Source organism: Nanorana parkeri, unplaced genomic scaffold, assembly GCF_000935625.1.
Source record: "Nanorana parkeri isolate BGI_ZX_2015 unplaced genomic scaffold, ASM93562v1 scaffold608, whole genome shotgun sequence".
In the NCBI taxonomy this organism is placed as follows: domain Eukaryota; kingdom Metazoa; phylum Chordata; class Amphibia; order Anura; family Dicroglossidae; genus Nanorana; species Nanorana parkeri.
In genome coordinates, this window is record NW_017306876.1 from 486,003 (window position 1) to 511,348 (window position 25,346).

Genomic DNA, 25,346 nt, shown 5'->3' on the forward strand with positions numbered 1-25,346 from the left:
AATTACAACCAGGTTACTAAATTATTTGTTTTCAGTACTTAGTAAGTTACTTAGGGCTGTTTCCATATTGTATTTCTACTACATATTGTGTATCTTTTTGCAGGTCGGAGGTGCAGATGCAATAATCTTAACCAAAAGCAAAGGTAAGCCAGTATTACCTAGTATTGAATGTTAACCCAACAAACAAATTATTTAGAAATCATAATTTTTACCTTTCATGCACATATGAGGGAGTGCACATATGAGTATGCACATATACTTACTAATGGTATATACTACCATTTAATTTACTAGCTTGCTTGTATATTCATTGTGGCAGATTAAGGCTGGGACTAAGAGAGATAAAGTTCTTAGATTGTATCTCATTACTAATTTTTTTATTAGGTAGAAAAGCAACTAAGCTCCAACAATATAAAATGCCTATACTGTATTCAGAGAAAAAAACAATATTTTTGGGTCAACTTTATCTATTTTTTGTAAAATGTATAAATTAAACTGCTTTCTCTGTTATTTTATACATGTTGTACAAACAATGCTTGTTTTACAAATAATTATTTAAAGTGGACCTGTCGTTAAAATGGAACGCTTGCTATACTGAAAGTCCACCAAATACATATTCTTTTAAAAGTCCTGTGAAAAAAGAAAGCTTTTACCGTTACCATCACCAGTACCAAGTCGTCAGTAGCAGATTCTTTAAGTCATGTAAGTTGCGAGGTGGGGGTCTCATTTGCTCCCTACATTCATCAATTAGCTTTGGCCGTCCATGACCCAGTTGCCGGTTTGCCAGTTTTCCTTCCTTGGACCACTTTTGGTAGGTCTGACCACTGCAGACTGGGAATATTATACAAAAGCTGTAGTTTTGGAGTTGCTCTGACCCAGTTGTCTAGCCATCACAATTTGGCCCTTATCAAATTCTTAGCCATTTTTCCTGCTTCCAACACATCAACAGCAGGGACAACATTTTCACTTGCTGCCAAATATATCCCACCCACTTCAAGGTGCCATTGCAATGAGATAATCATTGTTATGCTATTCACCTCTTAGTGGTCATAATATTATGGCTGATCACTGTATGTAAATATTTATGGTCCTGGCCTGCGACATTTCGGGGGGTGTGGGTGATGTCATAGTGCCGCACTGCGGTGTTACAGTTTTTGGTTATATTACATATATTACATATTTTATCTTCTCTATAGGACTCCAGGAGATGAAGCTCAGGCTGAAAACCTTATTGCCTCAAAAGGTGATTAAAAACAAAATACATACATTAAAGTGACTTCTTGTATCTCTCAACTGACGCGTCTTTCTCCTTATTTCAGCTCGAGGAGCTCAGAAAACAGATAACTAAGAAGACAATTGTGTTTTTTACATTGTAAATGTGTAAGCCTCTCCTATTTATTTATTCCAACTAACATCTTTAAAGCAAGTGATTATGTAACTAGAATGAAGATTTATGTATGTATAATAGAAATCACAGGCTTTCCCCTTTAACCCTCTCCAGTCTGTAATCTGTATATTAATGTTCCCAGGCATTAACCAGGATATGTTAATATTTCTCCCATTTGAAAACCATCAGTTTACTCTTTGTGAGGATGCTGATTCTCAATTTCAACTTTCGGTCTGGGTCCCAAATGATGAACGGGAACCTATCAGAGTGAACACTGCCATTTTCTGGTTGCAGCGCCATGCATTTAATAATTAGATAAGTTGCACTATTAAAATATTTTTAAATTAATTTGACAAATTAACAAAGTAAATATTTTTATTAAATTTTTGTGCATTTGTGAGCCTATAATTAAAAACAGAGCTTTTTTCCCCGTTTTATTAAAACAGTGTATCAAAAAGATTTGGGACTTGCAGGCTTTCAGTGGCTTTGGGACTGTGTTTACAGTGTCTGCGATAAAAAAAAAACTGGTACTACTATTTACAACACATAGAAGCCAACATTTTTCATCTTTGTTAAACCAAATCTAAACCTCCTAAATCCAAGTGTATATCGTCGTATATTAAAACCCTAAAAAAAAAGACTGCAAAATGGTAGCTTACACCTAGTGAGATCATGCGAGGCTCCTTTTTTGCAATGAAGGCTTCCTTTTCTTTAATTATTGTAAGCTTGCCAGTAGGAATGAGCTCAGTTTCAGAATGAATCTGATATCTACCTGAGCTCCTCTGACCCTGGAAGGAAACTCCTTCCGCTGCTGCCCAATTAACTGTGGCTGGGGAATTCCCCTGTCTGCAATTGCATGTAAGCAAAGAGGTGGGATGCAGTGACATTATTGACCTTATATGGCTACAAAACTATATTAGGTAAATTACATTAACCCAATATTGCCACGTGGCCGTATGGGGTCAGTGACATCAGCACAAGCATCCCATCCATTTGTTTATGGTCAGCTGCAGAGCAAGTAATGCCCCAACCCACAGCTGATGAGGTGGGAGGCCCATATAGCTTCCTTGTTTGGAAAAGCTTATAAACAGTGAAATCATCTGAAGCTCATTGTTTTGTAAAAAAGGCTTGCTTTTCTTTCTAAGCCTACCAGTAGGGATGAACTCATGTTTGGACTGAACCTGGTCCAAACCCTGACTCATCCCTACCCGCCAGTATTAGTTTTTTTGTCCTAGGGTAACTGCATTAAAGGGTATGTAACGTGAAAACATTTTTTTTAGTTTTGCATAGCGGGTGGAAGGGTTGGACCCTCGGCCAAGTTTTTATTGCTGTCACTTATATGCACCCTCTGCATTTGTCCTGGTGACTATTGCCACCAATATAGAAAGTAAGAGGAAATCCTAAATATTAGAATTGTCATGAGAACAAGACATTAGTAGAAATACAGGAGTAAAGGGAAATCTCCCCACCTGCACAAATACAGGAAAAAATAACTTGATAGAGGTTTTTTACCCTTCCCTACTTTATCAAAATCTAAAAAAAAAATATTTTGGCTATTCATACACTTTGAAATTGTGTTTTTATATCTGTCTGGAATTCACCTTTAAGAAAATAACTATTGTACCTTCACTGTGTAATAAAGTTTTCTAGAACAAAGACCTTCTTGCACATGAATCAAACAATAAAAAGGGAGGGAACAAGGAAAGGTAAATGATGCCTGCAAGATTAAGATTTTAAACAAAATCCAAGATTCTTTAGCTTCTCATTATGGGTACTAATGAAAAATGTAATCACTGCAATCATGTAAAATATTTAGTACAAGAATAAATGCTTCGAAAATAAATACATATTCCGCACAACATACATAAAAAAGTTAAGTGCTCTGCAATGATCTCTAAATCATTAACAAGGCTTTGTGGCAATAAAATGTTACAGGGAAGATTATATAAAATATATAATAGCAGACTTATGGTTGTGCACACACATTAATATTGCCATATCTTTCTTTTTAGGACCCCAGGGATTAACAGAGAACAAACTACGCAAAAAATAAACAGATTCTTCACTTACAATCAGCCATCAATCCTCCAGGCCTGCCATGTTGTGTCCATGCCATGGGTTATGATGTCATTGTCTTATATACAGATTATTCCCCTTAGCTGTCGATAGTCTTCACCTGTAACGTGTCACCATATATATTATATGGGGTGTTTATACACTAGGAGTAGGGTTGCACAGATACTTTTCGAGTACCAGTGCAGATACTTGGCATTTTCATGAGAACTACCGGGGTTACAGCGGTTGCAGCTGGGACCGGGCTCTGGTGCTCCACCACTGTTCTGAAATCATTAGTCTGTATTGTTTTAGAAAAACTGTCACATGACAATAAACAAAAATGTATCAGTACTCGTACTTGTAAGTACTCGGCAAGTACCAGTACTCGTACTCGCAAAACTGGCATCTGTGCATCCCTTTATTTACATTTATAAAAACAAAATCGTACATTAAAACAGAGATGTACAAATCCCAGGAGCTCCGTGTGCTCCTTACAAATGACAGCTGCCTCCTAATTTTTGCATTTTTCTCTAGTGTAGCCTTGGAGCTCAAAAGTATCGGTACATGTACTTGTACCGAGTACTGTACTTGGCATCTGTGCAACCCTAACTAGGAGGGATGGGAACACAGGAATATAGTCTCCTTGGCCAGTACCTTGCCTCTCTCCCAGTAGTATGCTGCATTACAGTTATATATACCACCAACAAATGCAACCATTTTATTTATCTGCAGTCTTTTATGCCTTTGCATCATGTAACCTTTCTTGTTCATAGGTGTGTGAAACGGTGTCTAAATCTATGGGATGTCATGTTGCCCAGATCAGAATTGTGTTTGTGCCTTTTTATGTTAATGTTAGCAAATATTGTGTTTCCACAGTTTATTACTCCAGAACATTGCGGAGCCACATATTGTGTGTATTTATTATATATCTACAGACAGAGCACTGTGTAACTAGTGAGTGGCGATCACTGTGTTCAATACAGTGCTGATAGGGCTCGCAAAGTACTGCATGTAACATATGCAGAGTACCGTGCATCTGACTCTAATATTTAAGGATTATATATACACATATATATATGCATTCTGCACCTCTTCAGATTGCTGTTATAGAGAATAGTAAGTTAAGATAATTGGTAAAATTTGCCAATTATCAAATAGCCTATCTTTTAAAACCCAACTCCAGACACATTTTTTTATACTCTTCTAAATCTTTATTATTCACAGTAATACTCTATTTTTTACTTCCTTCAAGAGCTCTCTAAGTGCCACTGAGCTATTCTGATATGTACAGCGGGGAGCTGCACTTCTGGCTCCTGACTGCATCAGAATGGAGTCTATGATTAACACCAGTTCCAGTGTTGTGTCCCTGCCCTTTGCTGTGACATCATTACTGTGCTTAGTGAATGGCACAGCAAAGTGAGGGGGGAAGGGGGGGCAGAGGCACTCGGCTCCTTACTGTCCATATCAAAATAGCTTAGCATAGCTTAGAGAGTTCCTAAAAGTAGTAAAAAATATAAAGTGTTAATATTATTATTAAACATTTTTTAAAAATGTAAAAAAAGAGCTGTGCCTGAAGTTGGGCTTTACAGACCCATGTCACACTAACGTGTTGTTGGCAAAAGAAAATAACAAGGTCTTGCAAGTGAAAGAATTGTCTTTGTGACAACAGCCAAAGCCTGCATTCACATTATTGTGGTCTATTGCAGTGCGTTAACATGTGATGTGTTAGGGCAATTCCATTCATTATGAACTGGATGCCAACAAATTACAATGGACCAAAAAATGCAATGGCAACACAGCACACCACAATGCACGGCATATAGCTGTGATGCACTGCCCTGCCTTTTTATTGGCTGCTACTACATCTGGGGCTCATATACTGTACATAGTATGGTATCACAAAAATCCGTGATATGCATTGTGCCCTGTGTTGTGGTGACACATGTTTTATGGAGTGTTATTGCAATGCACAAGTTTGAATGGGCCTCTAAAATGTTTGATCTTTATGATGGCCACCTGAGAAAAACAAAGCCAGGTGTATACATTGGAAGAGCCCCACATCAAAAATATAGTTCTTCTATGCTGTATTTTTCCATATTCAGGTCAATAATGGCAGATCTAGAATGGCTTAACTTGCCCAATAATTGGCATATGTGTGGCTATCTTACAGCCTTATTCAAGAAAGGGTTCCTATCATAAAGTGCTAATAATATATAAAAAACAAACAAAAGTCAATTTGCTTCTCTCAGACAAGAACACAGTGGATTCTGATTGGTTACTGTGGGCTACAGATTCTATTGAATGATGCTGTTTATGTCATAGTATGAGGCTTTCTATGGATCTGGAGGCAGTAAGAAGAGGAAAGCAAAACATAGACATGTATGAGTATATTTCTAAAGCCTGTGTAATTTCCCTGTCCAAATAGCTGTGCTCTTATTCTCCAGTTCTCTACCTGAGTGTCCCCTGTGCCGATGTGTTTTTGTAGCATACCGATCTTGCTGTGATTCCAGGGCACCCCAAGGCCCTTCTCTAATTGAGCGCTGACTCTTTTTTTTATTGTGTGTGTAAATTTAGTGATGTTAATCCAATGTGAAATAAACTTGTATTTCTAACCCTCCACAGCCCAAGGAAATTTTTTTTTTTTTTTTTCATTCTTGATGTTGCAAGGACTGGCACTGCCTTTGAACTTTGAATAAAATGTGTGAATTCCAGTGTACCCTCCATGTGACACCATCCTATAACTCTTCCCAATGGCCATATAACTGCTGTCTGCATCTACCACTGGCCCATATAACCTCACCTTTGTTTAAACATAGCCTATAAATCCTATTGTCTCCTGCAATGTAGCTCATATATAGGGCTAGAGCTCTATAAATCCACATATTTATTCAAACGATCAGGTGTTAAGGGACGTCATTCAGAATGCCTCATGGGTGATGGGCCCCTTAATGGGGCACACAAAGAGGTAACATTTATAGGACCAAATATGGCTTCCAAAAAACAACCTACATGTGTGCACGTATGTATGCAGGTATGCATGTGTATCTTTTCCAACAGGTTTTAAAATAAACCTGTCACAGATGTGGGCAGAGCATGAGATAAAAAAATGCATGAGTAGAGGTTACCTTCAGTGAAAACCGCATAGCAAAATGATCAGTAGATCCAGAGCTACAGGCAACTGAAGGGGACACTGTCATGGCAGAAGTATGAAGGTTGCCATTGCTAAATTTTTGGAAAATGCTAGTTCCATGGCTGTCACACTGATGCTTGGATTTTAATACTGTTGCTGACTGCTAAGAAACTCTAACTTTTCTGCCACTCATTTAAAGCATGCTTGTTCCAGTACGTAGGTCAGGCACAGCCCGGTAACTAGCATGTTCCTGGTCCAGTTTTGGCACAATTGATATAATGTGCTCAAGCGTTGCATCCTGGGAAGGTTACATCAGCAGCGCATTGCTGGGAAATCTCATGAGATTTCCGGGAAAGGCATTTTCCTCCCCTGAGATGATGTGCACGGTCACATGTCCTATAATAGAAGTCACCAGCACTCGATGATGTGTGCAAGAAATAAAGCACTTTTTATTATATTGTCACATGCGCCATACAGCCAACGTTTCGGGGCCACGCATGGTCCCTTCTTCTGGGCGACATAGTGACCACTATACAGTCCGTGTACCCATCACACTCAGAACCGCTGCTCCATGAGATAAGAAGTGGGTGCAGCAGGTGTCAACGGGTGGCTTCCGTCAAAGTATAAGTAAAAGATGGACACCGGCACTCCAAAGCAAATCCAGTACGTCTATTTATTCACCTACTTGTTGTAAATTCAAAACAAAAGATACAAATCAAATCTTGTGGTATCTTGTGTTTTGCATTTGCAACAAGTACGTGAATAAATAGACGTACTGGATTTGCTTTAGAGTGCCGATGTCCATCTTTTACTTATAATTGACCACTATGCCGCCCAGAAGAAGGGACTCTGTGTGGCCCCGAAACGTTGGCTGTATGATGCATGTGACAATTTAATAAATAGTGCTTTACTTCTTGCACACATCATCAAGTGCTGGTGACTTCTATTATGGACTGTATCTGACACGGCGCCATCCGTGTTGTCACTTCAAGCAGCAACCTTTCAACAAGGTCTGTACGCTGTATGGATTGCAGGTGATTTCGTATTATTGGCCACATCTGCCAGAGTTCCAGGAGGTAAAGGGAGATCTAGCAACCTGCCCTTAGTTAACAAGGCCAGTGTCAGAAGACTGGGAAAGAAAAGAGAAATAAGGTATGCAAAGAATACAAAGCCGGGAATTATCTAGAAGTATGTGTTTGTAGATTGCAAATACTAAACATTTCTAAAGGTGTGTTTGTTGTTATTTTAAAGATATGGGTGTGCATATCCACATGCACATTTTTTTGTTTTATTTGAAACTTTAACCTCTGATAAAGGCACAAAAAAACAATGAATATCAGGCTGTTACATTTCTGATTTTATGTGAAAGTTGTCACATCACATCACTGCTAGGTTGAAAAATTGAGACAGAGGGACTGTGCAGGGCAAGTTATTGGTGATAGTGAATAGGGCCATTCTGGGCCTGTTTTGCAGGTTCGATTGATAAAAATTGGAACAGAGGAAGAGTGTAGGGAAAATGTATAGTGATTGTGAATAGGGCTGTGCTAGATCTATCAGTGCAAACAAATTAGAAAGGTACATAACCGAGCAACTGTAATAGATGTGAACATTTTCTATTATGTTTCTGATCCAAAAATAGTAAATAATACAGGCAGAAATAAAAGGGACAACACAGAATAACGAATAAGAATACATTTGCCATTTAGGTTAGGTAAGGTCCTGACATATTAAAGTGGAACTATGGGCAAAATAAAAATGACATATATGATACCGTCTGACAGAAGCATTTACATGTGAGTGTTTGTTATCCTGACCTCCGTCATAACTTCATTTTGTCATCTGTTGATCCTATTAGTGAATCCATTATTTAGAGAGCACAGACTGGCAAGATCAACATAAATGTATTATGTATATACTTACGACAACATAAAGAAAACTACAGTTAGAAGGCAAAAGCGAGTTATTTGCACAACTTTAATATTTTGGTTTACATAAACTTTAAAGCCAAACTTTAGTGTACTTTTAGAAATTTGCAAGAAGAGATGGGGTTTTTTTTTTTATTGCAGAAGAGATATACTATGTCTCATTTGCAATAAAGGAGTCTAATACAGTGCATTGTTTAACCATTTGAAGACTAGGTGTTAAAGTAGTATTAAGGTCTGGGTGTTTTTTACCTTAAAGCATTCTCTGCATTAAGATAAAAAAGCCCAGTACCTTTGGGACTCCCCTGTCCCCCCCTCCCCCACACTTACCTGTCAACGCCTCTTGTCATCACCGCCGGTCCCCACATCGATCCTCTGTCCTAAACTTCCTGGTTGCTGGGCAGGATACCGAGGCCAAAGGAGCCATAGGCCCCTTCTGCCATCAATCAACCTGTTGGGCGGAGAGGAGGGGTGTGGCCTGCTGCAGAACTGTGTGTGTCTATGGGGTTGATAGTGATGCGCACACTCACTAGAAGACAAGGAATTTAAACATTAAAAAAAAATAAGAACCGATCTGGACACAATCTGTGCCTCCCTTATACATAGAAAAAAAAAAAAGGAAGGTTTAATGTCACTTTAAACCCCCTTCCTGGCCAGGCCATTTTTCTATATTTTAGCCTGCAGTACTTTAACTGACATTTATTAAGTAATGCAACGCTGTACCGAAATTATTTTTATATCATTTTTTTGGGGACAGATAGAGCTTTCTTTTGGTGGTTTTTAATCACTACCGGGGTTTTTATTTCTTAACTATATAAAGAAAAATTTTAATCAAGATTTTGAGGAAAAAAAAAACAGTTTCACCTAAGTTATGTTATGAAAAATTTAATATTACCCAAATTTGGTAAAATATAGAAAATTTAGTCAAGTTTGGTAAATATAAAGAGAAACGTCACTAGCACACCAAATTCCTCAAAGGATCATCATCGTGGATTTATTGAAGACTCAGCGCTTGTGTTTTTGACATGAGTCTTCAATAAATCCACAATGATGATCCTTTGCTGAATTTGGTGTGCTGGTGACGTTTCTCTTTACATTTGCTACTGGCGGAGCCATCCGCAGTCATTCAAAACACCCTTCCCCGAATACGGGGATTTCCGGTAAGGAGTGCAACAAGACTTCTTTTTCTTACATTCGGTAAATAGACATAAAACATGTCAAGCCTTAAAATTGCGTGCGCTTGCGGAAAAAACCCAAAACTACCATACTCAAAATTGGCCATAGGCGACACTTTAAACGTTTTTACTGCTCATCAATTTAGTGCTAACAGTGATTGATGGCCCGAGAATTATTGCTTACATTCCAACTTATGCGGCGATATGTAACATGTGTGACGCAATCATCATTCTCACACGTAGGCACACCCGACATGTGTTTGCATGTGTGTGTAAGTTGTGTGTGTGTGTGTGTCTAAGTTGGTAGGTGTATGTGACATTCATTTTGCTTTCTTTTTACACTTACATTTATTGCTATCACATAGGGGGCTAACAAGCCCCCTATGTGATAGCACAGACACATTGACAAGTCCTCTTTATAGAGACATCAGGGGTCTAATAACACCTAGGAAATAGAAAACCAGCCGAACTCCTGCAAAAGCTGGTAGGTGCTTGTAGCGACCGCGAACGGCACCGCATATAACGCAAGAATATCAAGTAAGAGTCACCAGCACACCAAAAGTAATTCAGCAAAAGCCCATTTATTGTCACATTGCCATTTCGGGGCCTCAAAGGTACCCCTTCATCAGGCTCAGAATGACGACACCAAGGGACCCCAAAGAAGCTTACGGCTACAGCAGCCGGAGAAATGAAATGCTGAAAGCGGAAAGTGATATAACAACACATTACACATTGCTTCTGCATTCAGGTGGAAGTCTGCTGATCCTCCTCTGATTAAGTTACAGAGACCCGTTGTGCCAGTCCTGGGGCCGCATGGGGGACAGCGGAGCCCGGGATAGCCAGCAGTGGCGACAGAGGGGGGTCCTCACACTCCCACGCACCATATAAGCTGTAGAGCCGCCCAATTGCTTGCATGTAACAGATGTCACTGGCCCCGATCATTCGCGGGGGGACCTGCAAGTGGGAGCAGTAAAGTACGGACAGTAAGTACAAAGGCTTTTTATAAATAAAAGTTGTTCTGTTTTATCTGTCAGAGTTTAAAACAATAACCAAGTGTCTAGTTAAATAATAAAGCTTCATTCCCTTCTTTTCCTTGAGGAAATACTGACTACTAAATTTCTTTTTTATTTAGCAACGGTTTAAAAAGGAAAAGATAAGTTTTATGACCATGATTTCATATTTATGTTTTTTATATATTTTATTGTTATTTTATTTGATTTATTTTCTTTTTCCTATTTTTTTGGCCAGCACACAAAAATCAGTTCTAATTTTTTTCTGTTGGCTTTCCCCTTAAGTACCTAATAAGTAACTCTTACAGTGGAGAAGTAGCCCATGTGATCAGAATATGTGACACAATATTTGTAATTGGTCACGAACACTTGACTTAAGCAGACACAAACCAGTTTAAAGCAGCTGTGAATTTAAAGCGTTGAATTAGTCCTGAATGCCAAGTGGATTGTACCATTTTAATGAATTGCTGGGGTCCTCGTGCTGTAATGCACAAAGTAGTGCTAAGCCCTGTAAATGACCTTTGCTACTGACGTGTTGAACCTGAATTATTTTCCTTTTTACAAGGTGAATGTTTTTCACTACCTTGTGCATTTTTATTTTATCACAAGATCCCTTTGTTACCAACTAAAAGTTATTGTGAAAGTAAAATCTTATAAAACCTATCCATTTTCACAAACAAATGTTTTTAAAAATGGACATACGCTAACAAAATGATTAAATGTATTATTCAGTTAAGATTTCTTAATTTAATTCTTAACCTATTTACTCTGCTGAATTAAAGGAGAACTATGAGGTGAGTGCTTTTCACTCACCTCATAGTTCTAGCCGACCTGTGACAACGAGACGGTCACAGGTCGGCTCAGTATATCGGGAGGTGAGCGAACGCATAGCGGCGTTCGCTCACCTCTCGATCCTGTTACGGCTCTCTGCCGTGACAGGGGAGGGGCTGGATTCCCCCCTCGCCCAGCACTGACTGGCGGAACGAGTACAAGATGGATTCTGATTGGCTGTTACTGGTAAGGGCACTTAATATTAAAAAATCGTTATTAAATGAGGCTATGAAGGTCCAAATTTTATTTACAGTCCTTGCTTACCCTTCCATTGTCAGCTATCAAGTTGCAGCTGGAGCCCTTTTGAGATGTAAGAGGACAGTCTGCAAATCAGCCTATCAGACTTCATCTGTATACGAGATATACCTTCTCATTGGCCTTTAAATTATCAGTTGATCAAGCACTTTAAGGATTATGACGTCTTTATGAATAGTTTATTTATCCTATGACAAATTACCAAACAGATGTGTCCTTTGTAATAATAAGTTTACCTTCTAATAATTTACAGGCAAGTGGGTGTATGTTGAGCAATGGGATACCCTGTTATTTTAAGTAACATGAAATTGAAAAAAGGTTTAATTCTCTTCTTTGGGAAGTTATGGCTAAGCGACAATGAACTTCAACAGTGAGATCATTCATTTTCAACTTTCAACTGGCACTAGAGCAATCAAAGGTTGTGGAGCAGTCAGAGACAAGCAAATAAGGTATTTCCACTTTTGCAGTCAAATTTGAGAAAACCCCTCTATATGTTTGTTATGTGATCATATAAGGATGATCTAAGGCACTGTTGAGTCCTCATCTTACACATTTTTGAGTAAGATTTGGTAATGTCATTATCGTGCTTACTGTTCTCCTTGTCAAAGAGTAAGCTGTAGGTAAATAATTTCCCCACTTCTGCTTCATTCCATCTGTGGATCTCTGATCACTACTTCTCTTTTTTCCTCCGCCAGTCATCAAGTCACCGGAGGGAGAAGGTGGAGGCAACTCTGACATGAGGAAAGCCCTGCTCCTCTTCAAAGATGGCCGCCTCCACACAGAGACACAGTGCACAAGAAGGCATGATAAGTCAGTAATGGGAAAATAATCAGCTGCATGGAGGCTACTGGTGACCAGTCCTTTGTCTTCTATCATTTTTGGACACAGCTTCCCTAGTTTAGGTCCTCCTTAAAGTGTTGCTTGAAATGATGGATGGTGTGAATGAAATGAGAAGGCTATCAAAGCAAACTCTAATAAGAGAGCTTTTGAATTAGGATTGGGCAGGTGCTGGACCAAATACTATCAGGACTTAATACTCTTCACATACCAACACTGTGTTTGATAAAGTCATTTTATATTGAGAAACATCATCAAAGGAATACAGTACAAGTTCTCTGGGTGCCCTTGCATATCTGAAGATATGTAGAGCAAAGGGATATTCATCTTTGGAAAAACAGGTAATTTGGCAAAGATGATACCAGAGTGAGCTTAAGCTAATCATGTCTGATCATACGTCATACATGATCATACATCTGACCATACATCTCCAACCTCATCTTAAAATATCACCCAAACCATCATCTCCACTTCTCTCAAGACTTCCTACTCTCTAGTTCTCTCATCACCTCCCCCCATGCTCACCTCCAGGATTTCTTCAGACTGTCTCCCATCCTCTGGAACTCCCTACCCCTATCTGGCCGCTTATCTCCTACGCTGTCCACCTTTAGGCGATACTGAAAAACTCATCTCTTCAGGGAAGCCTATCTTAATTCAACATAACTGCCATTTTACTACTTCCACTAACTCAATCTACACAATTAATACCTTTTGTATCACTTGCACTTCCTACTAGAGGGTAAGCTCTCATGAGCAGGGCCCTCCTAACCCTGTTGTACTGAAATTGTATTGTATCTGTACTGTCTCCCCCATTTTGTAATGCGCTGTGCAAACTGTTGGCTCTATATAAATCCTGAATAATAATAATGTCTGACTATAAGTATGTGTGAACTGTGCCCCCAACCATTCCCAAATTTATGAATACATCAGATCTTTTATGCACCCACTCATGTCTAGGCTTCTGTACAATTGTATATAAACTCATTAGATTGTATAATGAGTTTAGACCACATTCTCTTGGATTTGAAAACAGTTACTAAACTCAGATCTTACAAATTCGCATCTAAACCCAAAGTATTTCAAAGTATTTTACAATTCCCTTTGCTCGCCTATCTAAAGTAATGTGAACAGCACTCAGCGTAAGCACCACCCAGGCTCCTTTATTGTAACTTCCACACACACCACCCTCTTGTACTTAGACATCACATTTACATTTAATTAAGAAGCATTTACTTATCAGTGGGATGACCTGATTGATATCCTCAATCAGTTCATTATATGTAAAGCTAGCCATATACCTCTAGACCTCTCTTGTTCAGCCTTGTTGGGGCTAAACAGCATTGATGAAGGAATGTCCCCTTCCACTATTGTATTCAGCAGTCAGCAGGGCCTGTTTGGCTAACGGTTTCCCACCCTACGCCATTGACAAAAGTCAACTTAAAAAAACAATGTTGTTGAGCCAGCTGGTGCTGAAAGGGCCACCAGCAACTCAGATTTCAGCAGGATTCGGCTGGAATTTAAGCCATGTATGGCCAGCTTAAGTCCAGTCACTAGCACAATGCACCTCCAGGTTTCCTCCTACTCTTTAACTTGGTCTTTAGCGCTTCCTTCTCCCCTCTGACATCCAGACAGAGAAGCATAAAAAAAAGTTAAAAGAAAGCGGGTTGGCATGCTGGTTTCAGATGTCTCAGCTCTGTACTAACAGGAAGGGATTAAGATTAGAGCTGCAGATAAAGAAGAGTCAGCATCTCTGCATTAGGGCTCATGCAGATGGGCATATTTCAGAGGAAATACAGGCATATTTTCATACAGCATAAAATACGGTTGTATTTGCCATGCCTGGGAGCCACAGCTGCTGTGGGTTTCTGTATATAGCAATTTATGGGCAGAAATTGCTGTACTCACAAACACTGTACCCACAAACACTGGTGCTTGCATGCGCAGAGGGGGGGAGTAGGTTTCTGAAAATTTGTTTTGGGAAACTATAACCTATGCACATGCAAACACTGGTGCCAGTGTTTGCAGGCGTATAGCTGACTACAGCATTTTCTGTTCATACCTTACTATGGATCGAAAACCACAACAGCTGTGTGCTGCATATACAGGTGTATTTTACGTTGTATGAAAATATGCCTGTACTTGCTCTGAAACATGCCCATGTCTATGAACCCTTCATGTGACTGGGGAACCCAGTCTTAGTGCCTTGGATGGTCATCATTACCTGCATGCAGCAATATGACTATTCAATGGATAGGTCTGTGTGTGTGGCTGCTGTCAGAATGTCTGCAAAAAAGAAAGTGGCTTTGTTGTGCAAACAAGCAGAAAAATTAGCTAAGCAGTGCTTTTAAATCTTTAATGTACTAGTATCACTCATTTGTCTGCAGTTCGTGATCCTCTTGTATTGGTACTGTAACAGCGGTCAGTCATCCTTCTATAGTGTATCAGCGTTCACTTATGCTCCTGTAACATATCTGTGGCCATTCATTTGCTTGTAATAAATCTGTGGTCACTCATTCTCCAGTAACATATCCATGGTCTTTAAATATCCTGTCATGTATCAGTAGTCGCTTGCTATTCACTAACATAACAGTGGTGACTTAAACTTCTGTAATGTATTAATGGTCACTCAGTTTCTTACAATGGAGCAATGGTCACTCAGTCTTCTGTTACACAGCAGCAGTCCATTACAGCCTTTAAAGTGCTGGCCTTCTGTATTCATGCTATGCCTGCACTGAGGGTGTGCTGTCATACACCATTCACTGTTTGCTGTTGGCTAGGAGTAATGTGCCTGACCAGCTGAGGAGATCAGTGAAGGTGCACCTTCAATTGATTTTTTTCTTTGCTATATTTTCTCTTCTTGGTCCAGGATGGTTTTTCCATATCCATATTATTATAATTTTTTTGCTGTTGATGGTTGTGTTGATTGATCTCAACTGAACCCAAAAAATAAAGACTCCAAAATCCATAACAAAACAAACATAGGTTTTCATTTTCTTTAAATCTGCAGCTTTCATTAAAAGAATACCTGGTGATCCTGCCATGAAAATCCTTGTTAGGTGCTTTCTATTATTGTGTCTGATCGTGTTGCTGCATTGTAGCTCTGGTGAGGCTAGACACACATTGCCACACATTGCAAATCACTCTTATTGTATTGGAAAAAATTAACAAAGACTTTAAAACAGATAAAAGCATCCGACCAACAACTGTTTCCCATTCTGGACGCATCCTTTCTCAAAGCACTTGAATCACTATTGCACAGGCATGGTCCATTGTCGATATTAGGAATTCAATCCAGAGCAATGATGTGCAACTCATGATGCAGCGAGTGCATATAGACAGAAAAAGGCTGGAAGCGTTCAGCAGCACTGATATTTAAAAAAAGGCTGAAAAAAGGTGAAAAAAAGTATTATGGCAATTGTTTATGGTATGTTTGCTTTTCCAAACCAAATGTCCTATGCCCAATGCCCTATTTGGGTTTACATCTACTTTGAGTAAAAGTCCTCTGTGTTTCACTTGTTTATCTTGCATTCCATACCTTTAGAGCTAAATTGCTTTGTATTGCATTGTAATGCATTTGTTTCTTAAGACGCTGCATGCCTCACTAACTCTCACATTCCTAGGAACTGTAAACCCTAAGGGTTCACATTTTGATGCTAAGAGGTGGGAATGGACAAAGGTATATGGTCATAAGGTAAGTATATAAGGCTGCCAAATGCAGACCTAAGAGACCACGCAAATGGAGCAAAACACTGCACATCAAAATCAGCTTAAAATCCACTTTATGTACTAAGATGGTCCATAGTAATAACCTGGGATCCTCGCACTCTTTATGATGCTTTTCACCCAATAAGGGCTTCATCGTAGAGGTAATAGACAAAGGAGCTTTGGTTAACTGGATATGAAAACACTATGGCAAAACCCTCATGACCAGGACAATAACATTCACTGGGTAGGAAAACATTTTATGTACTAATCCCATCTCTCTCAGACCTCCTCTTTTACTGCAGAGAGTCTGACAACATTTGTATAATATTTTATCAGTGACCTAGAGATAATGTCCTCAGATGCTGACTAGCTTCTGTTTACTGCACATAAAATGGTTTCATGCAATGTTGTGTTATTATTTATAGTGACCTTGTAGCTGTGGATTAATAAAACAGGCTGGTTCCTGATCTTTTCTAAACAATGTCCTAGTCTGCTATGGAAGGTTACTTTCTCACCATTAGTCACTTCTACAGCTGGATAATAAAGTGGCTGTCCTGCAGGCGAAGAGCTCGGACATGGTTAAATTGTTAGTTATTAAGCTCAACACATTCTTTGATACGTTACCAGGAGGTCCTGAATGTGCCTTTGTTATTTTTTCTTAAAGCAGATATCAGTGTGTAGTTTTGTGGTTTTAGTATTTTCTAAAAACGTGGTCTCTATATTTGTTTCTTTTTATTAATGTGTGTATATTTGATAAGCGTAGGTTGTAAGCTCCTTGTTTTATACTCTTTATATGTGTACTCACGTTGGTCAGAATGTCTCCAATACGTGAATTACAGACAGAGGCCCCATTCAAAGCTGAGCATCTTTGGATGTTTTGGGGGGTTTTCTTGGCATTTGTACAGATGTTTTTGCACGTTTGAGCTCTTTTTTTATCCAATGTCTAGCACATTACATGCATTTGTGCACATTTTTCAGGTACGCCTATTGAATTGAGTCCAAAATGCTTGACCTTTTGGAGCTATAGGCATTTTGCCACAAGCAACAGAATGCTCAGGTGTGAACGGGGGCCATTAAAAACAATGGGATTCCTCTTGTTGAGTGTTGTAACGCTTCAGCATTCAAGCTACAAAACACTCAGATGTGAATGGGGCCAAAACCTGACGTTATATAATTACATTCAACAACCCATAGCAACAGTTTACTGATGACCTTTTGTTTGTATAAATATTAGTGTATCTAAGCCTAAGAAAAAACAATAATACATTGTAACTTCCCAGCCTTTAGATGTGGTGGCTACACATTAATTTTTCAGGATTTTCTTCCTTATATTTTCTGCTGATGATCCTGCCAATACCACACTTCCTGTTCTAGGGTGATAGCAGTCACTCACCGTACTGTATAAAGAAGCAGCGTTGTCACTATTGGACAGAACTACAAACACTCCCCCCCCTCTCTTTCTTCATAGAGTAGAAGAGATGTGTAGTCCCCAGAGGTAGCTGGCATAAATGTCATTGACAAAGGTGCAGCACATGCAGAGAGCGCTGCACATGCATCATCGCATTATATTTTTGGCATGATCAACAGGTATTTTTTTTGTTCTTTTTGAACAGCTATAACAAAGCACGTTTAACGGTACAATAAACAGACCAAAATGGAGCAATATGAGAAGTTAATTGTTTGGGTTTCCATGAAATTAACTTAAATTTAAAAACCTTTAAAATGTAATACATTTATTAAATAGTTACTTCCAGTTTCTGTACATCATTTTCCCTTGCTTTATATTCTTAGATCTAGTTCTTGCATCCTTAAAAAAATGAGAGTATATTTAGTGCTGCTTGAGAATTTAGAGGCTGTATTTGTCCATATGCTCGCTTATATGCCTGGAAGGCACTGGAAGCATTGAGTAAAAAAACATTGTATGTGTATGTTATCAGCGTTGCTGTCACGGAACCACTGCTCTGTGTAAATTGTTTCCAGTGCAGAAGCAAGCATCTTCAGATGTAAAGTAAATAACAAGCCTAAGTTACATTTTTATGTACCATTTTACAGCTCTTTTTATTTCCCTGTCACATGTGTAACATTCATAAATATTTTACGTTTATTGTGACAGAAAGATAAAAAAAATCTGAGTGGATTTCACATGAACTGTATTTTAGGGCAAAGCAATATTACCACGAAGCAGAACTGTACATATTTATAATGCTGGGCATGTTCATAAAGGTAGATTGCAGAAATCAGAATCCACAGAGTTAAAAGGAAACTATAATAATTTGATTCAGTTTAATTTTAGTTCTTTTTTTCTTTTTATACTTTTAAACTGTTGTTATGCACTACCTTTGTTTGAAAAATACATATAAAAAGACACAAAAAATGCCCAAGTAAAAAATGCCCCTGCATTGATGTCAATAAAGGGGATAAAATGCCCCTACGTTGGTGGTGTCACCAAGGGGCAAAAATGCCCCTCTGTTGGTGGTGTCAATAGTGGAAAAAAATGCCCCTAAAGCAGTGATGTCACTAAAGGGAAAAAAATGTCCTTGTGTTTGTGGTGTACCTGAAGGGAAAAAATGCACTTATGTCAGTGGTGTCACTAATGGGAAAAATATCCCTGAGTTAGTGGTTTCACTAAAAGGGTAAAAAGTGCCTGCATTGGTGGTGTCATTAAGGGAAAAATGCCCCTGAGTCGGTGATGTCACTAAAGGGGAAAATGCCCCCATGTCGATGGTGTCAAAAAATGTCCCTGCATTGGTGGTGTCACTAAAGGGAAAAATGCCCTTACATTGAGGGTGTTACTCAAGGTAAAAATGCCCCTATGTCGGTGGTGTCACTAAAAGGAAAAAATGTCCCTGAATTAGTGGTGTCAATAATGGGAAAAAATGCCCCTACATTGGTGGTGTCACTAAAGGGCCAAAATGTCCGTCCGTTGGTGGTGTCACTAAAGGGAACAAATGTCCCTAAGTCGGTAAGAAAAGAAAACATAAACCACTGTGTCGGTGGTGTCACTAAAGGGAAAAAATTCCTTTGCATTGGTGGGGGTCACTAAAAGGATAAAATGCCCCTGCATTTGTGATGTCAGCCTGAGCGGGCTGCATTGGCATCCATATCATTGGGATGAAGAAGGGGAACCAGGAGGCTGGCGGGGGAGACTCTGTGGGGTGCACTTACCAAAGGAGGGGCCTGTGTGGCTCTAAGAGACGGAGGGGAGCTGAAGGGTTCTGAGGGAGGTAGGGGATCTATGAAACTCTGAGGGGGAAAGATGTCCACCTTTAAGGTTTGTTAAATATAAAATTGAAGGCAATTTGTTGCATCTGTTCTATATGTGCAAAAAAACAAAAAAACTCTTGATCCAGTCAGAACCTTGTGAGCTGGTAACTTCTTGTGCTCTCTGCCACTGCTGACTGTTATTAGTTATCAATGTTCCCAGCTGTCTCTGTGAACTATGGAACACCTCCCACCCATGTTATTGAGAATAGGAGAAAGGGGTACAACTTCTAACACACTTCATGTGCTAGGGTGACAATGCCGCTCGATACATTCTTCCTTGCTAGCCCTGTCATTTTGTTTCAGTTCCTGCAATTTATAAATACAAATGAAGTCTGTGAATCTAACCCTATGCCTGTGGCATGGAAATGTCCTTTAACTTTGTCACAGATAGTTAGAAACCCTCTTTTGTGATGGCATGGGTGTTCACCTTGTCACTTAGGATGTGACTTCACTGACTTATGAGCTTAGCCTGCCCACCCACCCTTTCTCAAATGAGGATGACCTTGCACTCCAATTGGACAGAGCGGAATGAAGAATGGGAGATGTTTATAGTAATAGTAGCTTTAATATTGCAATATCATTTATGATATAATTCATCTTTTTACATTTGCAGCTTTCATTAAAAGAATATCTGGTGAACCAGTCAGGGTGTCAACCATCTCCTAACTGCGTTTCTGCAATATCACCTGTGACATTGGTGGAGACTAGAAGTGGCAGTGCCGACACACACTCACTTGTCCCTTATTCATTTTTTGTCCCACAGTTGGGGCTTTTTAGGGATTGGGCGAGGGTAGTCATAGCAGCTACAAGGTCCTTGAAGGGAGTCATTGTGGTAAATGTAAAGTGGGTAGGGACCAATCTTAGGTAGGGCACCTCTTATTATGTATGCTCCAGTGCAAGTGAAATAGCGGTTTTGTGGTTGCATCTGTGGCTTATGGTGCAATTGTCCCCAAGTCGGTGTTCACAGATACAAAATTTTACATAAAGTGCCTCTGTTAATTATACATTGTGTCAATAAAACACTGCTATGGCTATTAAAACTCCAATTGGTGTAAAGTCTTTGGTTATTTATGAAAAGGTTGGGGGTGCAGTGGAGGTGCAAGGAGAAGATCCTGAAGTGAGCGATCAGCAGTATGTGATTGTTCAGTTCTCAATCTATAGAACTGACCTGTGACAGCTGCAGTGCCACACATCGGCTCTAATTATGGGGATGAGTGTATTTCATTCTCTCCATAACTCTCCTTTAGGAATTTCATGCAATGTCATGCTGTAGCTAAGAAGACTGGCAGTATACACATAAGTATTAAAAGGAGATAAAAACTTCCAGCCTGATACATATTTTCTTACACATCTCCAATCTTGTCCGGCCCATTCACACTACGGCCATTCTGGTGTGTTGTGTTAACACGTGTGTTAACAAGTGGTGTCTCATCTGTTAACATGCACTGCGTTACGGTAGTGTATTCAAACAAATATGCTGCCAAGGCCCTAGAAACAGGACCATCCCTATAATGAGGCAGCATGAGGCTGTTGCCTCAGGCGGCATCTCTCAGGGTCATGTGGGGGGCAGTATTGTGACATTCTGGCTCAGTCAGCTCCAAGCAACCAGTGATGTCACTGCCCAGGAACTGGGCGAGACGCCGGCCAGAGCCGATTAGCAAACACAGTTCAAAACCACCACCTCTCCCGCCTGCCCCCCTACCTCAGGCACCGAATAGGTTAGGGACACCCCTGCCCAGAACTGTCAAAAAAATGAACATGCAACATTTTTTCCAGCCCAGTGCACTACGAAGCATGGTATTGGGTTACCGTGGCTGGTGGTTCATGTATGTTGGAGCTGCTCTGCTATAGGGCTCATACACACAGGTGTGTCGTTTTTTTTTACGCTGGATCTTGTGGCAGTTAGCACAAACCTTTACATGCACACAGCGTAGAATACGGTCCATGTGCAAGAATGTGACCACAGATTTTTCTAGTTTTGATTTATGCAGCTAAACAGTGTTCATGGGCTCATAGCATTTGTTGTATAAACTGAAATCATCACTAGGCCACTTTTACCTCTAATTCAAAATGAAAGGTGTCGTTTTCTACCCTATTCCTTATCGAGCAGCTGAAGAGCTCGAAGAGCTATGATATTAGTCTTTGACTGGGTGGCATATTCCCAGAAATCATGCAAAGCTTAAATACAAGACATCAGCAAAATGTAAAACCTGCCTCACCTCTTTATGGTGTATAAGGGAAGGTTTCATTTTTTCAATGATTTTTCTAGACATATATAAAAGAGATCAGCATATTGTAAAAGTAGAACTATGGCCTCCCGTTAAAAAACATGTCCTGTGCTGCAGCACTTAAGAAAGAACTCAAGGCAAGTAAAAAAAACTTACCCTTGCAGTGGGGCTGCCCAATCTAAGGGGCTTAAATAAATTCAGATGTACTTACTTCAACCTAAGTCCCACAAGCTCCATCCAGGCTGCTATATTGGTCCCTACAGCCTGTTCTCCAATGGGCTCTGCTGGTTTGGGGACTGCTGATGTCATCATGTCTTATACAGGTCCATCGACTTGCATTAGACGCGAGGATGCCGAGGAACATTGCATGGCCTGAGTGGAGGGGGAAAGAGGTGAGTGCTGGCAACAGCAGGACCGAGGATCAGGTGAGTAATACTGCTTTCATAGTTCTACTGCAAAGTCTCATAAATACCTGTTGATACTGCCAGTGAAGTCCATCTAATGCAGCTTCCTATAATGGTGTGACAACAATGCTGCACTGCTCCTGAAATTCAGAGCAGAGTTGCCACTCATGTAGGCCGTGCCTGCTTGCATTACAGTGGAATATTTTTTTTTTTTAGAGGGGGTGTGAATAATGGCATTGTCACTGCTGATTCACAACCCTGCAGCTTGTTAGTCACCACCTAGTCATGCCTACTGATTTCTGGACTGACGGCACTGCCTCTGTCGCTGAAACCCACTATTGAGAGCTGCAGAGTCTTTTGTTTGTTCCATGTGGCTTGTGCCTCACAGTAACTGCATTTGGTATTTTTTATACTGCCATACAGAGCTTTTAGTTGTACTTGTCATCACTGTGTGTTAACATTTAAAAAACCATATTTATGGTTATAGTTTGTATTTTTTATGGACAGCCATGTTTGCTTATTTGGTTTATTTTAGCCATTATATGGCAATGCTTTGAAGTTCTGAACAATGATACTGCTTTACTACCTCTTCTCAAAATGCAAGTCTATGGGTTGGTTAACCACTTCACGTGGACTCACGTAAATACACATCTCCCGCTTGAAGTGGTTATACCAGCCGTGTTCTTGGAAGTTGGTACCGTTTTAAACAGCGGGCGATTGGTGTTTCTATACAAGCAATCCGGCGCCGGATCGCTTGTACGGTGCAGCACTGTGTGTGTCCCCACGGCTTCCCGCAGATCTGCACTGATGGATCGGAGGGAGATCAGGAGGATTCTAGCCGCTGATCTCTCCTCCGATCACTGGACCCAGAAGTGATGTGTATTACATCACTTCCGGTGTCACTGTGCACATTCTCCGGCTGCTTGAGTGAGTGAGAGCGATAATTCTTTGACTATCAACACTAAACTGATGAGCAGTAAAAGCGTTTTAAGGGTCACCTATGGGAAATTTTGGGTATTGTAGTTTGTAGATCTCAATTTAAGACAAAAACGATCCACAGAAAGCATACAAGCTAAGGTACCTTTAATGGCTTTATTATGTTTCTTTTCTGTGCACCCCATTTTGTGAAGAACTGGTGAAGCCAAGCCATTAGGACCAATGATTGCTTTTATTTGAGTAGAGGAGGTGTGTGGTCCAAGACCTCAACCTCACTCAACCTTTTGATTCATCTAAACAGTCTCTACGGTCCCTCAACTCTGCTGCTGAGTTTGCTTAATTCTACAGCCATTGCCATTTTACTGATCACAATAAAAGGAGGAGACTGCTGCTTGTTACTCCTTCTGCAGAGAGTCTTTTAACTCATACAAGCTGTATGCCTGCTAAGTTTATATTTCCAGTTTTGCCTTTAAGAATACAATACATGTCAGCTATTCTGGTGCAATCAATGGACTTATATAAATAAAATTAAGATAATAAAGCCAATAATGGTACCAAAACAAACCAACTCCAACCAGCTGAGTAGTGTAGTGGTTAGCACTTCTGCATGTTTTCCATGTGCTTGTGTGGGTTTCCTCCCACGCTCCAAAGACATGCTGGTAGTTATAATGACCTTGCATGTATGCATGTGAGATAGGGACCTTAGATTGTAAGATCCTCAAGGGCGGGGACCTGTCTAAATGGTTGGCGCTATATAAATACCTTCAATAAATTAATCTGAGATAGGAACAAAGTGATATCCTGACATACTGGGTAATTTGTCTCTGCTGAGGAATGCTTTCAATCATTTATATCAGCCCAAGTAAACCTTTACCAGCTATACCGGGCAGAATTCCTGTAGCTGCTGTCTTCTGGTAAATGAGAACTTGTACATGATGCGCCCATGACACAGGCTTTGCATTGTGGGTTTTAGAAAGAGAAAGCACAGCAGTAGCGCTAATTATAGCTGTGTACAGAAGTAGTAGAAATAAAGTGCAAGGGATGGGGATCACTTTTTTTTTCCCTTAGTTGTCCTTTTTGGTCCCCAAAAGTGTTATACTAAACTAAGCCTTTCATTCAACCTCTAAATTATTGCACTTTGTTATTTAGAATAGCCAGTATAGCAGAAAAGCAGTGCTGAAAAATGCACTCCCGGATTAATTAATCAGTTTTGCCATATCCGTTGTTCAGGGCTTGTGTTACAGAGGCTGGGCAGGGTTTTCTTCTTTGTTTATATACTTTGTGCTAAAATGTGTCCCTCTTTCTCATCTCAGAAAGTTGGGAGGTATTGTTACGGTACTTTTCTGACTTATTCAGTTATGTCTATAATTGGAGTTCAGTTACTGCAAATATGCTTTTTTTTTTTAGCTAAGCAGTTCAGATTATCCTGGCAAACATTTGGAAAAGAACCTAGAGTTCATGCTGCTGTCAGAAAATATAATTAAATAATAGTTTAATTTGCAGTGTTTCATATTTACCTAACTAAAATGACAATAATATTTTTTAAATTGTATTTTTTTGTAGTTCCAAACATAATTGCACAGTTTTACTTGTACAAATGCTGAACTGGGGTGAAGATCTCTTCACACCAAGGATATCCACTTCTACCTGAGAAATAGGATTGTGTGCAGGGGTTGTTGGTTTAGTGCCCATCAGTATCCTGTTGCTTATTGCTTAATGGGCTATTAAAGCCTTTTTTTTTTTGCATATATTAAAGCCTGTTTTTTTTGCACATATCTACTGCTAGCAAGCAGTAGATATATGCAAAAACTTTTTTTTTTTTAAACCGCTTTGAAAAGGGTTAGTACTTACCTGTGTCTTCCCCGCGCGCTCCCGTCCGAAAATCTAAAAAATCTCGGGTGGCCGCAAAGGATCTTGGGGCAGGCGCATGCGCAGTTCAGATTTTCGGCCGGGAGACGAGGAGAGAAGCAGGGTAAGTCTATGAACGGCGTGCACCCGCATGCAGACACCGTGGGACAGGAAGTACCAGGAAGCACACACGAGTCAGGGCTGGATCGGAGACCCGCCGCAGTGCTTGAGAGAAGGCTGAAAATGACAGGAAAGAAGAAGATCGGATTAAGAGACATCATTTAAGGTAAGTGCTTACATTAACATTGTTGGAGGGAAACATTTTTATCTTTTAATGTCACTTTAAGCCCTGACCCCTG

At 39.8% G+C, this 25,346-nt stretch overlaps 1 protein-coding gene across 4 annotated transcripts in view; it reads left to right on the top strand.

Annotated features, from left to right (window-relative positions):
• LOC108792169 (FXYD domain-containing ion transport regulator 6-like) overlaps positions 1–3,437 on the top strand; it is a 70,076-nt gene extending 66,639 nt beyond the window's left edge. For all 4 annotated transcript variants that reach the window (XM_018562877.1, XM_018562875.1, XM_018562874.1 and 1 more), the window contains 4 exons: positions 104–143; positions 1,197–1,243; positions 1,320–1,380; positions 3,400–3,437. In XM_018562877.1, the coding sequence (XP_018418379.1) occupies positions 104–143; positions 1,197–1,243; positions 1,320–1,348 (116 nt within the window). In that variant the 3' untranslated portion in view covers positions 1,349–1,380; positions 3,400–3,437. The remainder of the gene's footprint in view (positions 1–103; positions 144–1,196; positions 1,244–1,319; positions 1,381–3,399) is intronic.
• The last annotated feature ends 21,909 nt before the right edge of the window (positions 3,438–25,346 follow it).